Consider the following 17,239-nt stretch of genomic DNA (forward strand, 5'->3'; position numbering starts at 1 on the left):
CCAGATGGTCAGGTAACCGGATCCACAGTCCAGCCATCGCCCTGCTGGTTCCCTCTTCACAATGTCATGCTCCCAAGTCCTGCCAGCGGCTCCCCTTGCTGCAATCTCATCTCTCCATGAGGACTTCCTTTTCCACCCAGGCCTGGCCCTCTGCCCCCACTCTCTAGAATCTTCCTGGTAAGGCAAAACCCCTTATCTGGGCTGGAGCAATAGCACATGGCCAACCCGGGTTTGATTCCCAACATCCCATATGGTCCGCCGAACACCACCAGAAGTAATTCCTGAGTGCAGAGCCAGGAGTAACCCTGTGCATTGCAGCTGTGACCCAAAAAGCAAAGCACTCCCCGCCAAAAAGAAAGACCCATTATCTGAGGACCAGTGGACCTTTTCCCCACGACTTTGACTCTGACTTTTGGGAGCCATGAACCCTTTAGCAGGTATTCCAATAAACGCTTCTAAAGATCTAAAATTTTACACCAGGTGCAAAAGAAGGAATACAGGTAGGAGAGTTCCTACACAAACGACGCCCACTATCAGCTGAAGATTCGATCTCACCCTCATTTTATCTTTGATGCCTTCTCACAGCCTCTTACAGACTGTGCTGGATTTTCTTTCTTTTTCTTTTTTGGTTTTGGGGGGTGGTAAGGTTGGGCCACAGCTGGCTACACAGGGCTCGGGGAGTTCCATATATGGTGTGGGACTCTTTCAAACAGGTACCTTACCCTGTGTACTATCTCTCTGGTTCCCAGCCAATCCTTGATTAGAACGCCCGAAACTGGGAACTTCTCACTTCCTATGGCAGTTTATTCTGCATTTGTTTTGTTACTTTATTTTGGTGGTTTGGGACTAACCCTAAAGCACTCAGGATTTCCTCCTGGCTCTGTGCTCAGGGACCACTCTTGGCAGTGCTTAGGGACTGTATGCTATGTTGGGGATAGAACTGGGACCTGCCACTTGCAAGGCAAGTCCCTACCCACTGTGCAGTCTCTCCGGCCGGCCCCTCTGTGTATGATGAGCATCTGGAATTGGTCTGCAGACAGCCGTTGTTTTTCTCCTATTCCTGTCTCCTACTCTCCTCACTTCCTGTACCTCCATCCCAGAAAGAACAGGGCAGAGGAGAGCCGCCCCTTTAGACAGCAGGCAAGAGACTGTCCTGGGTTTGAGATGACTCGCATGAACATACTCTGGGTCTTTGCAATTGGTGTCACCCCATCAGTGTCCGCTGCTTGTCAGCGGTTGTGGATAGCTGTGTTCTTGGTTTCCCTTGGTCATTGGTCACATTTGCTGACCCCGGTGGGTGTGGCTAATAGGCCAGCCTGCCTTGTCTCTGATCTCCTTGAGCTACTCCTCCTTACTTAGTGCTCACAGAGTGCTCTGGGCACGGCTCTGGTGACCATGTGGTTTAGAGGGGTGAACCTGGGGCTCTTGTGGGTAAAACATGTCTCCAGCCCATTGAACTGTCTCCTCGGATCTCTGTTTTTTTTCTTCCTGGGTTCAGAGTCCTGGCTCTGTGCTCAGCGATAACTTGTGTCCAAATAATGCTTATAAAGGTATAAAGTTTTATACACCAAGGAGCAAAAGAAGGGATACAGGTAGGAAAGTTCCTTCACAAATGACCCCCCACCATCAGCTGAAGATTCAGTCTCACCCTCATCTTATCTTTGATGCCTTCTCACAGCCTCTTACAGACTGTGCTGGATTTTTTTTTTGCGGGGTTGAGGGTTGGTAAGGTGAGGGCTTAGGGGTCTCTAGGAGGTTCAGGGGATCAAACCCAGGCTGACTGCTTGCAAGGAAAGTGTCATATCTTCGGTACTATCTCTGCCATACCATTTTTTTTCTTTTTCTTTTTCTTTTCTGTTTTATTTATTGAACCACTGGGAGAGCAGTTACAAAGTTTTAGGTGTAAGTCTCGGTCATACAATGATGAAACACCCGTCCCTTCACCAGTACACATTTTTCCACCACCAAAAACCTCAGAATACCCTCTCATCCCAACTTTCCCACACCCTCCCCCTACCTGTGTGGAAGACGATTTCCACATTACTCTCTTTCTACTTTGATTACCTTCAATATTTCGACACCAGACTCACCATTATTATTTGGGATTTTACCAAATCTGACGAAAAGGCAACATTAGACAATTTGTTTTCTATAGCTGGTTATGAATTGCATATGATGTCACAATTTTGTAATTCTGAAGTTTTAATAATTAAATCTGGAGGGATTTCTGCCAAAAGCCGCTGGGTTCCGAGATTTGTTTCTGAGTCTCTGGGATAATGACCATGAAGCAGCTCAATCAGTAGCCAGCCCATTTTTTAAAAAAAAATTTATGCCCCTCTTTTTTTTTCTTTTGCATTTGGGGTCTTTTATTGGGCTATCCTAGAATGCCCCCTAAGCTCTGTGTTGAGGGTGAGAGGGCTGGGATAGAAATCAAAGTAGTTTTTGTTGTTATGAGTATAAAATCTAAGTGTTAAATGAGCTTCCTGACATCGCTGTGAATGAGTCTGGTGTATTATCAAACCAGAGTCTTGAAACAGAAACACACCTGAGATACACTCAGGGCTCAGTTTGCAGATAGAAAGGAGTTTCTGGCTCGAGAGCTTAACCCCCAGTGACAAAGGCTGGGACTGTCTGATCCTGAGTTAGCCCTGCTGGTGGGGGGGCGGGATCCCATGCCTTATCAGACAGACAGCTGCCCCACACTGGGGGTCTCTATCCTTCCCAGCTGTTGGCAATCCCTTCACACCCCAGACAGGATAAAGAAGACTGTCTTGCTTGGGGAAAGATGCCTCCCTGTTTCTCAGCCACTAACTGGACTCCTTGTGTGTGCCCGTAACTGGAGTGAGGTTCAGAATATGCATGTTCGTTTATTCATTATTACTGGAGGCCTGGGGTCTCCCTGCAGTTAATCTCATTTCATTATTTCTCCTTCTAGATGTTTCTCCATCCTCACCCCAAATTCCCTTCCCCCTTCCAGATCATGTGTGCGCTTGGGGCCCTGTTATTGGCTGCACATTTTGGGTCGGGCCAATGAGCAGGGCTTATTTTTCCCGTTGGAGTCTCCTTTTCTCTCTCCTTGCTAGATTGATGGGGGCCGGGTCCCCAACAGAGCTCCGACTGCCCCTTCATCCTCCTCCCTTTGTCATCTTGGTCTCTTCCTCCCGCCTCTGTACCTCGGGTCTCCCTCTCCTGCCAGGGTCCTGCTCTGTCCCTGCCCTCTTGCCCTCTCCTCTGACAACCACAGGGATCCCACTTGCCCTCCCTGTCCCATCCCTGTCCACCAGCTCCACGTACCCCCAGATCTCTCCTGCTGGGCTCTGCTGTCTGTTCTCAGCTGTAGGATGGGGTCAGGCCTGTGCCTCCATCTCCACTCTCAAGGGTATCTTCTCTGGACTGTTTCTTCCTCTGAGTGTCACCGCACCCTGGCTGCTATCCCTGCCAGACTTCCCTTCCGGGAATCTCTGCTTTCTCCGTTTCGGGGCCTCTAAGGACCTTCTTTCTCCTCCCTCTGCCCCACTCCCCCTCCTGTGCCCCACCTAAGTGTCGTCTCTACCCAGAGTCCCCTGGTCCCACCCCACCCGATCACGCACAGTCTCTCCATCACCCCCTCCTCGTCCTCAGGCCTTGTTTCTTTGGTACAAGTTTCCTGGCCCATTGAGAGTTGCCAGCCGTGCACATCACCATGCGAAACGTCTTTGCACATCACCATGCGAGGCGTCTTCTTAGCCACTGAGGCACCCGACCCAGAGTGACCCACCCAGGAAGTGCAGGGAGGGGAGGACCCAGCTCACAGGACCGCATGTGTGACTGGGGCCCTGTAGTTGGCTATGCCTTCTCCTTCAGACACTTTTAGGTCGCTGTTCCACTTAACCACTCCGATTACCCTGATGTCCAGTTATCTCGGTTTTGACTCCTTCACTAATACTTCCTCAACTCTTTGAGGACTGACTGGAACCAGAGAGATCACACAGCAGGGAGGGCATATGCCGTGCATGAGGCCGACTGGGGTTTGATCTTGGACCTCCTTAGGATCCCCTGAACATTGTCAGGAGTGGTCCCTGAGTGCGGAACCGGGAATAACCCCTGAGTATAGCTGGGGATGGCCCCAAAACAACACAATAAATTCAGAATTGCTCTCCCCATCACTTGGGCCTCAGACCCCCAGAGGGTGCACCTGTCTTCTGATGATCTGCTTTTCTTTCGAGTCTGATGGTACTCCAGGATTACTCCTGGCTTGGTGCCCAAGAGTCACTTCTGGTGAGCTCAGCATATGTGGTGCTGCGAATCGAACCTGGCTTGGTCACATGCAGGACAAGCTCTTGCTCCTGCTCTTCCTCTCACTTGCCCTGCCCAGTCTCCCCAGTCCTGGCTGCAGCCTCTTCTGCATGCTCCCACCCACCCGCCTCTCGTAACTGCAGGCTCTCGTCTTTGCACTCTTTTCTTCCAAGGCTTTTTCCTGCATGTTTCCTTGGGCAGCCCTGTCACCTCTTTACTCAGGACTTGACCTGTCCTCGACACTCTTTCATCTTCATCTGAATGGCACAATCCACCCTACCCCCAACACTCCTTGGTTGGAAGCCAGTGAGGACCCACACAAAGCAGGCAGCAGGGTGGTTGGTGTGAAAATACTTCCTCCTCTTTTGGCCCCTTTGCCACCATGCCGTGGCCAGGGTTTGGATCATCATTAGCTGCAGGTCAGGGTGGAAACGCAAGCAGAGCATTTGGTCAAGATTTAGGGAAGATGTTTAGGAAAGTATACAGTGATGCCAGAGCGCGAAGGAGGTGCAGTGGAAGTGGGCTTGCCGGAAGTGGGGTGTAGGCTTACTGGAAGTAAGAGACGGTGTACTGGAAGTAGGAGATGGGTGTACCAGAGTGGGGTGCTGTTGATCATCTGATCAACCAGTGATCATCTGAGGCACAGGCCTGGGTTCTGTCTTTGAGATGCAACACCACCACCCCATCCTGTTAGGACTTCCGGTTAGTCCTTTACTTCAGAAATACCTACTGGGTACCTCCTGTGTGCTGAGCCTGCTTCTCAGCCTCCCAAGTATTGGTATGTACCAGCCAAGCAACGTTTTTATTTTTTCTCTTAGCAAATTTCACCTCAGGAAGAGGGAGGTATTTTTAAAATTGGAGTCTGCTGGTGCATAAAAGAAACTTCTGAATCACAGTACTGGAACAAGATTGGTGCTTCTGTATTTCTCATATTTGAGAAGTTGGATAGGGGCCGCGCAGGTATGGCAGCCTCCATGGTCATCAGGTCCTTCTGTTCTCTGCTTCTGCTCCACCTTCTGTGCCTTGCTACCAGCTGCAGTCACCTCATGGCCTCAGCTGGAGCTCCAGCAATTGCACCAGCATCCCAGGGAGCAAGAACTCAAACAAGTGAAAACACGGAGGGGTGAAGGGGGACATATTACTGTTTGGGTTACTGCTAATGGGACTTCTGGAAGTGACACAGAACGTTCCATTTATGCATGTAGGCCACCCCTAATCCCCATGGCCAGAGCCAGCCTATGGGGGAGTCTGGGGAATGTAATCTCCGAACACATACCAACTAGAATGGAGAGCTTCTTCCCAAGGAAGAATCAAATGGATAAGGATTTGGGGACTAAGCGTTATACGTGACAGACACAACCATCCATCATCTTGGTAAGGAAGAGAAACTCTGCAGGCCAACACATGTGAGCTCCAAGAGTGGCCAGTTAGGACATCGTAAAGAACTGTGTGCTCCAAGGACCTACTTTTACGCTGTCCAGTAGCCACCAGCTCCGTGTGCCGATTGAGTAGTGTTCGATGGGGGCAGGAGGTTTGTTCTCATGGCCACGACTTTGGCCCATAACATTGTGCAGGTTCCAGATGGACTGTAAGATCTCTCAGGTGAGGGGCTGAAGTGATAGCACAGCGGGTAGGGTGTTTGCCTTGCACGCAACCGACCCGGGTTCAATCCCTAGCATCCCATATGGTCCCCCAAGCACTGCCAGGAGTAATTCCTGAGTGCAGAGCCAGGAGTAACCCCTGTGCATCGCTGGTGTGACACAAAAAGCAAAAGAAAAAAAAAGGAACTTTCAGGTGTAAGACTCAGCGAGGATGGCCCCCCAGGTCTGCTTCCCTCACCATCCTCACTCAATATCCCCAACTGCCTTCTTAGAAACCGTCATTCAACTGTTAAGTCCTGAGACCTTTTCTTAGTGGTGATGTCTTTCTTCAGGTGGGACCCAGGATGGCGCACATGGGATGTAGTTGACTGCCTCCTCGGCTGCCTACCCCATCACTGTCTTTTTGTTGTTGTTGTTATTGGGTGACCATACTTGGTGTTGCTCGGGGGTTACTCCTGGCTTTGCACTCAGGAATTACTCCTGGTGGTGTTGGATGGCCCCTGTGGGATGCTGGGGATGGAGCTCGAGTTGGCTGCATACTACCCTCCCTGTTGTGCTATCGCTCCAGCCCCCATTTTCAATTTTTAAACTTCAGGGATCAGCTTTTTGCCTTGACATCGGAATATACTGTAGCACTGTCCTCCCATTGTTCATCAATTTGCTCGAGCGGGCACCAGTAACATCTCACAACAAATTGTGAGACTTGTTACTATTTTTGGCATATCGAATACGCCACAAGGAGCTTGCCAGGCTCTGCCGTGCGGGCGGGATACTTTTGGTAGCTTGCTGGGTTTTCCGAGAGGGGCGGAAGAATAGAACTCAGGTCGGCCATGTGCAAGGAAATGCCCTACCTGCTGTGCTATCGCTCCAGCCCATTGGAATCTACTACATTGCTTAATTAATCATATTTGGAGGGAGGTTGGGCTACACCCAGAGGTGCTTAGGGGCTATTCCTGGCTCTCTGCTCAGAAGTCACCCCTGGCTATTCTCTGGAGACTCTGTGCAGTGCTAGAATCTAAGATCAATGGGATGCAAGGCAAAACTTTCCCTCATGCTCTGTCTCTTTGGCACGCGTCATTTTAATCAGTTTTAACTACAGAAATTTATATGCAAATGGCCACTACACTGAATGGTCCAGGTCTAGAAGAAGGGAGCACTGAGTTTGGTGGGGGACAAGTTTTCCCAGGCAGAGCCAGGGGAAAGGTGCTCCCGAGGAGATAGCCGAGGCTCCCAGATGAGGGTTCAACCCCAGAATCCTGAGAGGGGAATTTAGGTCTAGGGGCCAGAAGGTGTGGCTGGTTTGAGTGTGACCCCAAAGTTGGAGCTGTCTCCTAAGAGGATTTCCTTTTTTTCTTTTCTTGTTTTTGTTTTTGTTTTGAGGCTGTGCCCCGCAGTGCTCAGGGGTTACTCCTGGTTCTGTATTCAGGAATCACATCTGGCAGTGTGCAGGGAATGGTATGTCAGGGTTCGAATCTAGGTCAGCTGTGTGCAAGGCAAATACCCTACCCACTGTCCTATCATTCTGGCCCCAAGAGAGACATGGGTTTCCTTTTTCCTGCACTCTGGTGTCAAACACCAGGAACAGACACATGGAGATCACCAGTGGAGAGACTGGACACATAGGTCTGATTTGGGGTTAGGGGACCCTGCAGTGACTGCGACACAGCCTTTGACCCTCCAGAGGAAGTCCGCCCTTCCATCTTCCCTCGCCCCTTCTTGCCCCTCAGTTCTTTCTGTTCCATTTTTGTAGTGCCAGGGATTGAACCCAGGACTCATACGTGCACAACAGTTACTCTACCTCTAGCTCCATCCCCAACCTTTACAAGGTTTTGTTTTTTGTGGGGTGGGGGTGAGAGTTGGGTTTGGGGAGCACATCTGGCTGTGCTCAGGGATCCCTCCTGGTAGTGCTCAGAGGAGTCACGTGGTGGGAGTTGGGTTTGGCCACATACCGGGTCTTAACTACCATCCTGTTTCTCTGACCCTTTAAAAATTATATTTCATTGTTGTGTGGTATAAAAATGACTTATTGGGGTTTGAGGATGTGCTTCCCCACTTTCTAATTTTAAAAGAAGTATCTTGGGGCTGGAGCAATAGCACAGCGGGTAAGGCGTTTGCCTTGCACGTGGCCAACCCAGGTTCAATACCCAGCATCCCATATGGTCCCCCAAGCACCTCCAGGAGTAATTCCTGAGCACATGAACCAGGAGTAATTCCTGTGCATCGCTGGGTGTGACCCAAAAAGAAAAAAATAAAAAGAAGTATCTTGTGTCCCCCGCCCCCCACACACACACCTCTGTGTTCTGGGCTTCACATTCCACGGGGTCCTCAGGAAGTGGCATTGTAGGCAGGAGATGGAGGAGACGTGCCCAAGGTCATTTCCAGTGGCAAAACGTACCACAACGAATTGGAAACAGGCCGGAGCAGAAAGAGTGCAGAGGGGAAGGTGTTTGTTTTGCACGTGGCTGACCCGTGCTCAATTCCCGGAATCCCATCCGGTCTCCCGAGCCGGCCTGGAGTGATTCCTGAGTGCAGAGCCAAGAGTAAATTCTGAGCATCACCAGGTGTGGCCCAAGAGAAAAAAAATGAGGACAGACTTGGGTGATGCAGGGTGCCAGTATAGGATTCTAAGCATAGTCCAGTTTCTTGTACAGCGCCCACTGGTGGCCTGGAGGTCTAAGGGGGAAGAAAGGGCCCCAGGGGGTGAGTCCCATGGGCATCAGGGCAGCTGATAACCCGATTTCTTTCCCTTTTTTCCCCCTGCAGCACCAACTCAGAATGAAACCTTTCCTGCCCACCCCCTTGGTCATGCTGAAAAGGGGCAGGCCAGTGGGAAACGTGGGTACCCAGGCACCCTGACTGATCGCGCTCTCTCTGCTCTTTTCTCTTTCCTCCCCAACTGCTGCCTCAAGTCAAGCTTTGATCCCCACCACCGCTCCCAGCCCAGTTATGAACGACCTTCTTACCTGCCCCCGGGCCCTGGGCTCATGCTCCGGCAGAAGTCTATTGGTACGTCGGCTGTGGGCCCTGCCAGGTGCTTGTGAGGGGAGCTGCCGTGGGGAGGGGCGGCAGGATGATGGGGGCTGCTGGAAATGTCCCTTCCAACTTCTGTCGGTCACCTCTGTCACTTTGGGCAGGACCCTGAATTGGGTTTTGCACTGTGCTGTTGAGCATAATGACCAGTCACTATCCAGACATCGGCATCTGTCTGAGCTGTGGGCTCTGCATGCCCAGAAAGGGGACAGCCTTGGCGTCACCTGTATTCAGGCGGTCAGAGGCCCCACGCAGAGCCTGGTTCCTTCCCTCCTAGCTGACCGTTCGTTCATGCATTCCCTCACGGTTACAGGATTTTGTCTTTGTGTTTGGAGAATTTGTCCTATGGCCAGCGGTAGCTGGCGGTTCCTCCGAGCTGCCTTCTGGTTCACCAGAGAGAAGTAGGAAGTAGTGAAGGAGGAAAGTGCAAGTGCAGAGAGAGAGAGAGAGAGAGAGAGAGAGAGAGAGAGAGAGAGAGAGAAAGAGGAAGCTAGTAGGAGCAGAGGGGGATGAAGTCAGGGAAACAGGTAGGGGGTGGGGGGGAAGCTGCCCCACGACAAAGGTGGGATCCAGCCCAGGTAATGAATGGGGTTGGGCTGCAGAGCCTGCTTCCTCGGACCCCTCAGATTGCCGCCGCCACGTGTAGCTGACTTCCCCCCAGCCTCCAGGGCTGCCCTACCCGCCTGCAGTGCCTGTTCCTTCCCTATTGATCTTTCATTCCCTCCTCCTAGCGAGAACTGGCCTTGAGCGCACTAGGGCAGGGCGCCCCCTCCTGGCCGAGGGAGGAAGTTCGGCTGCGCTTCTCCCCACCCCGCCGGCTCCCCCTACCGTTGGCCGCGGCGCAGTGCACAGCCCGTTCCCGCGGGGTCCCCGCCCCCTTTGGATTTGGCGCCGCGGGGCTTTGCCGGGCGCCGCCCTCGCGGTCCTCACCTGCTGCCACCCCACCTCCCCGCCCCCTCCTGGATCCTCTGTCTCCCCAGGGGCTGCTGAGGATGACAGACCCTACCTAGCACCCCCAGCCATGAAGTTCAGCCGCAGCCTGTCTGTGCCTGGTTCCGAGGAAATCCCCCCGCCGCCCACCACGTCCCCCCCGGAGCCGCCCTACAGCACCCCCCCGGCGCCCTCCTCCTCCGGCCGCCTCACCCCCTCCCTGCGGGGGCCCTTTAACCCGGGCTCCAGCACCCACCCCGCCTCCTCCCCGTCCTCCTTCGACGGCCCCACCCTCCCCGAGGGCCGCCTCGGGATGCGCGACAAGAGCCTGTACCACAGCGGGCCCCTGCCGCCCCCCCACCACCACCCGCCCCACCACCACCACCACCACGCGCCGCCGCCCCAGCCCCACCACCACCACGCGCACCCGCCGCACCCGCCGGAGATGGAGACGGGAGGCTCCCCCGACGACCCCCCGCCCCGACTGGCCCTGGGGCCCCAACCCAGCCTGCGCGGCTGGCGCGGCGGCGGGCCCAGCCCCACCCCGGGCTCCGCGTCCCCGTCGCATCACGCCAGCGTCGGGGGCGGCGGCGGCGGCGGCGGCTCCTCCACGGCCCAGGCGCCCGCCCTGCGCTACTTCCAGCTGCCCCCGCGGGCGGCCAGCGCGGCCATGTACGTGCCGGCCCGCTCGGGCCGGGGGCGCAAGGGCCCGCTGGTCAAGCAGACCAAAGTGGAGGGCGAGCCGCAAAAGGGCGGCGGGCTGGCGGCCTCGCCCACGTCCCCCGCGTCGCCGCAGCCGCCGCCGGCCGCGCCGTCGGAGAAGAATTCCATCCCCATCCCCACCATCATCATCAAGGCGCCGTCCACCAGTAGCAGCGGCCGCAGCAGCCAGGGCAGCAGCACGGAGGCCGAGCCCCCCAGCCAGGCCGAGGCGGCGGGGGGCGGCGGCTCGTCGGCGTCCAGCCCCGCGCCGCCCCTCTCGCCCGTGCCGCCCTCGCCCTCGCCCGTGCCCACGCCCGCCTCCCCCAGCGGCCCGGCCACCCTGGACTTCACCAGCCAGTTCGGGGCAGCCCTGGTGGGCGCGGCCCGGCGCGAAGGGGGCTGGCAGAGCGAAGCCCGCCGGCGCTCCACGCTCTTCCTGTCCACCGACGCGGGCGACGAGGACGCGGGCGGCGGCGGCGGCGCGCTGGGCTCGGGCGCACCCCCGGGCCCGCGGCTGCGCCACTCCAAGTCCATCGACGAGGGCATGTTCTCGGCCGAGCCGTACCTGCGGCTGGAGTCCGGCGGCGGCGGCGGCGGGGGCTACGGGGCGTACGCGGCCGGCGGCCGAGCCTACGGGGGCAGCGGGGGCAGCAGCGCCTTCACCAGCTTCCTGCCGCCGCGGCCGCTGGTCCACCCGCTGACCGGCAAGGCCCTGGACCCCGCCTCCCCGCTCGGGCTGGCCCTGGCCGCCCGCGAGAGGGCGCTGAAGGAGTCCTCGGAGGGCGGCGTGGGGCCGCAGCCCCCTCCTAGGCCCCCCTCGCCCCGCTACGAGGTCCCGCCGCCCACCCCTCACCACCACTCACCGCACGGCCACCACGAGCCCGTGCTGCGCCTCTGGGGGTCCTCCTCCCCGGACCCCGTCCGCCGGGAGCTGGGGTACCGGCCCTCGCTGGGCAGCCAGGAGAAGTCGCTCTCGGCCAGCCCGCCCGCGGCGCGCCGGTCCCTGCTGCACCGCCTGCCCCCCACGGCCCCCGGGGTGGGGCCCCTCCTGCTGCAGCTGGGGCCCGAGCCCCCGAGCCCGCTCCCCGGGGTGAGCAAGGCCTGGAGGTCCGGCGCCCCCGACGACCCCGAGCGCCTTCCGCTGCACGTGCGGTTCCTGGAGAACTGCCAGCCCCGCGCCGCCGCCGCCGCCGCCGCCGCCGCCGCCACGGCCGGCCCCGGGCCGCGAGGGCCACCGTCGGAGGACGGGCCCGCGGTGCCGCCGCCCAGCCCGCGCCGCTCCGTGCCCCCGTCGCCCACGTCCCCCCGGCCCAGCGAGGAGAACGGGCTTCCCTTGCTGGTGCTGCCGCCGCCCGCCCCGTCGGTGGACGTGGAGGACGGCGAGTTCCTCTTCGTGGAGCCGCTGCCCCCGCCGCTGGAGTTTTCCAACAGCTTCGAGAAGCCCGAGTCGCCGCTCACGCCGGGGCCGCCCCACCCGCTGCCCGAGCCGCCCGCGCCCGCCGCCCCTGCGCCCCCGGCGCCGCCCCCCGCCGTCGCCGCCGCCCCGCCCGCCTTGGACTCCACGCCCTCCAGCCTGACTTCCTACGACAGCGAGGTGGCCACGCTGACGCAGGGGGCCCCCGCGCCTCCCGGAGACACCCCGGCTCCGGGCCCCCCGGCCCCGGTCGCCGCCCCGGCCCCGGCCCCACCGCCAGGTCCCGACCCGCCCGCCGGTACCGACTCGGGCATCGAGGAGGTGGACAGCCGCAGCAGCAGCGACCACCCGCTGGAGACCATCAGCAGCGCGTCGACGCTCAGCAGCCTGTCGGCCGAAGGCGGAGTCAGCGCGGGGGCAGGGGGTGGCATCGTGGCCGGCGGGCCTGAGCTTCTGGACACGTATGTGGCTTACCTGGACGGCCAGGCCTTTGGGGGAAGCGGGACGCCGGCCCCTCCCTACCCCCCACAGCTCATGACTCCATCCAAGCTCCGGGGGCGGGCGCTGGGGTCCGCGGGCCTGCGACCGAGCCCTGGAGGGGGCCTTCGAGACCCCGTCACTCCCACCAGCCCCACCGTCTCGGTGACCGGAGCCGGCACGGATGGGCTGCTGGCCCTGAGCGGTTGCTCGGGACCCTCGGTGGCAGGTGTGGCCGGGAGTCCAGTGTCGCTAGAGCCAGAAGGTCCCCCAGTGCCCTTGCCGTCCTCCTCCTCCCTGCCTCGGAAGCTGCTGCCCTGGGAGGAGGGCCCTGGCCCCCCGCCGCCACCCCTGCCCGGGCCCCTAGCCCAGCCTCAGGCCTCCGCCTTGGCCACGGTCAAAGCCAGCATCATCAGCGAGCTCAGCTCCAAGCTCCAGCAGTTTGGGGGCTCGTCGGCAGCTGGTGGCGCTCTGCCCTGGGCCCGGGGAGGCAGCGGGGGAAATGGGGACAGCCACCACGGGGGAGCCAGCTACGTCCCGGAGAGGACCTCGTCCCTGCAGCGCCAGAGGTGAGCTGGGGCTGGTGGTTGGTGACAGAGGCCCCACGGGCCGAGCCGGTGGGTGTCTGTTCCTGCAGGGGGCTCAGGGTGGCTTGCAGAGGTTGGCTCTTGAGCAGCTAGCGTCCTCAGAAAGTTTCAACATCCCCCTTATCTCAGGGGAGTCTGTGGGGTCCCCTGCTCCACCACAGCCTCTGCTGAACACAGCTCTTAAGGAAAGCTCCTGGTGCACACACACCCAACTGATGTCTGGCTCCTCGGGGGCTTTCTGGTTTGAGGTGGCTAGAGGCCCCGCACGTGGGGGCCTGGTGCTTTACCTATCGGGTTTCCACTCCCAGCCCCTCACTTTCATAGCTCTTGGCCAATGGGGATTTGATTCTCTGGTGGATGGTCACGGATGGCAGCTGGGGCCGTGGTGTGACTTGCAGAAGCCCAGGCAGTATTGGATGGTCCTGTCAGAGCTTTGCTCTGTATTGCCACCCAGTGCAGACTTGTACAAGGCTATTTGGGGTTTGGGGAGATGGAGTCATGTTGCTAGGATCAGTCCTGGGTCCACAGCCCGAGCTGTCATGTGCTCAGTGGTCTGCAGAGCAGCGGAGCACCCTGTGGTTCACAGGGTTGGTGATGCTGCCCTGGGCTGTGTTTCTGTGTGAGGTGCCTGCTGTGCTTCCAGTTGCTGTTTGCATGTGGTTTTGTGAGGCCTTTGAGATGAACTTTTGTGCTTGGTTTTATTGTTTGGGGTCACACGCAGAGCTGCTCAGAGCCCACTGCCAACTCAACGCTGTGGGACACCCCTCCCACCCACCCCCGTCCCCACCAGGTATCAGACTTCCAGGCATGGAACCAGCCACTGAGCTTGCCCGCTGGCCCTCCCTTAGGGCAACTTCTTGCTTATTTTTATTTTGGTTTGGGGTCCACACTTATTCTCAGGTTCTCAGGGCCTCGTCCTGGCTCTGGGGCTTAGAGGACAAAATAGGGTGCTGTGGATCCAATCCGGGTCGGCTGATGCAAAGCAAACGCCTTTCCGCTGTACAATCTCTCCAGTCCATATTGGAGAGAATGGGTGACTGGGTCAGCAGATGTGCCCATTCCCCTCCTATATCCGGAGTACCCCTGGGGATAATGGGCAGCACCCCCTGCAGTATGCCCGGCAATGCTCCCAGCTGAGCAAAGCACTTCCCTCGGAAAGCACAGCCTTGAAGAGCCAGGGTGGGGTCAGACAACGAAACCATCTATCATTCCGTTGTTGCAAAAGACGGAAAGGGGATGGTTGCTGCAGTCTCAGACTGGGAGCACAAGTAGTAGTGTAGAGAGGAACAGTGGACCAATCGGAGCCTGGGGGAGGAGGGAGCCAATCAGAATCTGGGGATGAAGGAGCCAATCAGAGCCTGGGGAGGAGAGAGCCAATCAGAGCCTGGGGAGGAGAGAGCCAATCAGAGCCTGGGGAAAGGAGCAGCTGGACCAAGGGAACAACGGGATCCCAGGCCTTGAGCCAGACTCCTGGAGGGAGCCAAAGGGATGAGGGGAACCTTCTTCTCCCCTTGTTTCTTCTCTCCTTCATCTCCCTCTCCCCATCTCTCTCCCTCTCTCTCTCTGTCCCCTGACCCCTTCCATCTGTCCCCTGAATGCTCACCTTCTCTTCGTTCCTTGCTCACCGTCTCCCTGTCTTCCACTCTGCTGTGACTTGGCATAACCCCAAAGGCAGTATAGAGTAGTGATTAAGAGCTCAGACTTTGGTGCCATATAACCGGGCTCTGCCACTTCCTGGCCGTGTGTTCCTTAGGCAAGTTACCTACCCTCTCTGCTGATGATTTCAATAGTAAGAGGCATCAGGGCGGTCACGGGGAGATTAATTTGAGAGGGTGCCCTGTAACACACTTGGAACAATGCCTGGCACACGTGAGCATCAGTAAGTGGTGGCGATGATTATTACAATCACTTAATGTCTCTTTTTCTTTCATCTCTCGACTGTCACCCTCTCCCTGTCCTCTCATTTCTCTCTCTCCCTTCATTTCTGTTCTGATGTCCATCTGACCCCCTCTCTCTCCCTATCACTCTCTCCACCTCTCCCCCACCTGCCCCTATGTCTCTCTTCCTCTTGCCCTATATCTTGCCCTCTGCCTCCGCACCCCCCCCACCTCCTCCACCCCTGTCCCCTTATCACATTCCAGAATCTCGGAAGACCCTCAGCCCTCCATCCTCTCCAAACCTGTCAGCAGCCTGTTTCAGAACTGGTCCAAACCACCTCTGCCGCCACTCCCCCCAGGAACCGGGGTCCCCCCTGCAGCTGCTGGAGCCCAGGGGGCCACCTCGCCCTCCGGCTCCTCCTCCACGTCCACCCGCCACCTCCAGGGCGTGGACTTCGAGATGCGGTCCCCGCTGCTCCGCCGGGCCCCCAGTCCCTCGCTGCTGCCCACCTCGGAGCACAAGGTCAGCCCTGCACCCCGGCCCTCGTCCCTGCCCATCCTGCCTTCCGGACCCCTCTATCCTGGCCTCTTCGACATCCGTGGCTCCCCCACTGGAGGGGCAGGAGGCTCTGCTGACCCCTTCGCCCCCGTCTTCGTGCCGCCACACCCGGGGATGTCTGGGGGCCTCGGGGGAGGCTTGTCAGGGGCTTCCCGCTCCCTCTCACCAACCCGGCTGCTGCCGCTGCCCCCGGACAAGCCCTTTGGCGCGAAGCCCCTGGGGTTCTGGACCAAGTTTGATGTGGCCGACTGGCTGGAATGGCTGGGCTTGGCTGAGCACCGAGCCCAGTTCCTGGACCATGAGATCGATGGCTCCCACCTGCCCGCCCTGACCAAGGAGGACTATGTGGACCTGGGCGTGACCCGAGTGGGCCACCGCATGAACATTGACCGGGCTCTCAAATTCTTCCTGGAAAGGTGATGGCTGGCCTGGATGGACCAGACCATCCGCTGGAACCCTTGGAGCCTGGCTGACCTCTGACCCCAACCTTCACCCTCTTCCCCAGGGTGAGGGACTCTGCTGAAACTGGGTGCCCCTGCCCTGCCCTGTCCTGCCCTCTGGTCGCCCAAGGTCGGAGGTCACCAGGTGGCCTGCTCCTGGCATCCAGATATTTGCGCCTCCTAGGAGGGGGGCATCAGAGGAGGAGGTGGGGGGTGGGGAACGGGGACCAAGGAGGAGGAAAGTGTCAGTTTGGGGAAGGGGGGGACAGACAGAGCCATAGAGGGTCAGCCCGGAGCCTGATGGGATGGGGGCTGTCCCCCAAGCCTCAGGAGAAGGGGGTGCCCTCGGATTCCACCACCTGCCATCCCTCTCAACACCCTTTCCCCTCCCCAGGCCCCTCTCCTTGCCCCAGTCTCTTGCACGCTTCTTTGCACTCCTGCTAGCAGCTCTCCCTGCTCCCCGGGCTACATTTTTGCACAAATTTGCCCCTCGCTATCTTGCACACTCTCCGCCTTCTCTGGGGGCTTGCAAGCTCCTCTCCTCAGCTCCCCATCCCCCCTCCCAGGGGCTTGCAAGCTCCTCTTCCTGCCCTCCTCCCAGCTGTTTCTCTGTGCTCACTTGCTTTGCTTCACTGTCTCCTTGTGCCAGGCCCCTGCTCTCTCTCCTGTGCCCTCCCCTCTCCCTCTGGAAACTCTGGACCCTTGCTGCAGACACACTTGGGACCCCTGTTCCACACCCACCCCACCCCCAGCTTGCAGCATTTGTGCTGGCTGGTCTGCACCCCTCCTGGCTGCTGGGCTTCTACATACTGGCTACCTGGGCACCTCCTAGCACGCGGCCTCTAAGGCTTCCTCCCAGGACTTCTTCCCACACTCCTCTCTCTCTCTCCTGCCTCCCTTCCCCTCTCTCCCTCTCTTCTCTCTCTCTGTCTCTGTCTCTCTCTTGTCTGTCTGTCTCTCACTCTCTCGCACTGGGGCAGGGCTGCTCTGCCTTGCCCAACTTTCTTTTTCAAATCTTGCTCCATTCTTGTCCCCCTGAGGGACTTCCTGGCACCTGGCCCCTCCCTGGCCCGTCCACTGCTCTCCTGGCCCTCTGCCTCCCCCGTTGCAAACAAGGTTCTTGCATACTCTGGCTGTGCTGCCCACTCCTTCTTCAGTTCCCATTCATTCTTCTCAGTCCCCCACCCCACCCTGGGCAGCTTGACCCCTCTCCCTCTAGGAGACCCTCCTGCACCCCCACACTCACTTGCTGTTAGGCTGGCTCTCATTTCTCTTTCTGCAGCTTGTTTGCTCGCCCCACCCCACCCCCAATGGCGCTGCCCACTCTTAGCCCCCTGTGCTCTTTCT

General features: G+C 58.3%; 1 protein-coding gene across 4 annotated transcripts in view; it reads left to right on the forward strand.

Annotated features, from left to right (window-relative positions):
- Positions 1-15,907, forward strand: part of SHANK1 (SH3 and multiple ankyrin repeat domains 1) — a 43,741-nt gene extending 27,834 nt beyond the window's left edge. For 3 of the 4 annotated variants that reach the window (XM_056136865.1, XM_056136866.1, XM_056136867.1), the window contains 3 exons: positions 8,786-8,882; positions 9,887-12,998; positions 15,158-15,907. In XM_056136865.1, coding sequence (XP_055992840.1) covers positions 8,786-8,882; positions 9,887-12,998; positions 15,158-15,872 — 3,924 coding nt within the window. In that variant the 3' untranslated portion in view covers positions 15,873-15,907. Of the gene's footprint in view, positions 1-8,785; positions 8,883-9,886; positions 12,999-14,687; positions 15,059-15,157 lie in introns of those variants that run through there. The other variant, XM_056136868.1, reaches the window with a different exon arrangement.
- The last annotated feature ends 1,332 nt before the right edge of the window (positions 15,908-17,239 follow it).

Source organism: Sorex fumeus, unplaced genomic scaffold, assembly GCF_029834395.1.
Source record: "Sorex fumeus unplaced genomic scaffold, SorFum_2.1 ptg000122l, whole genome shotgun sequence".
NCBI classification, from domain to species: domain Eukaryota; kingdom Metazoa; phylum Chordata; class Mammalia; order Eulipotyphla; family Soricidae; genus Sorex; species Sorex fumeus.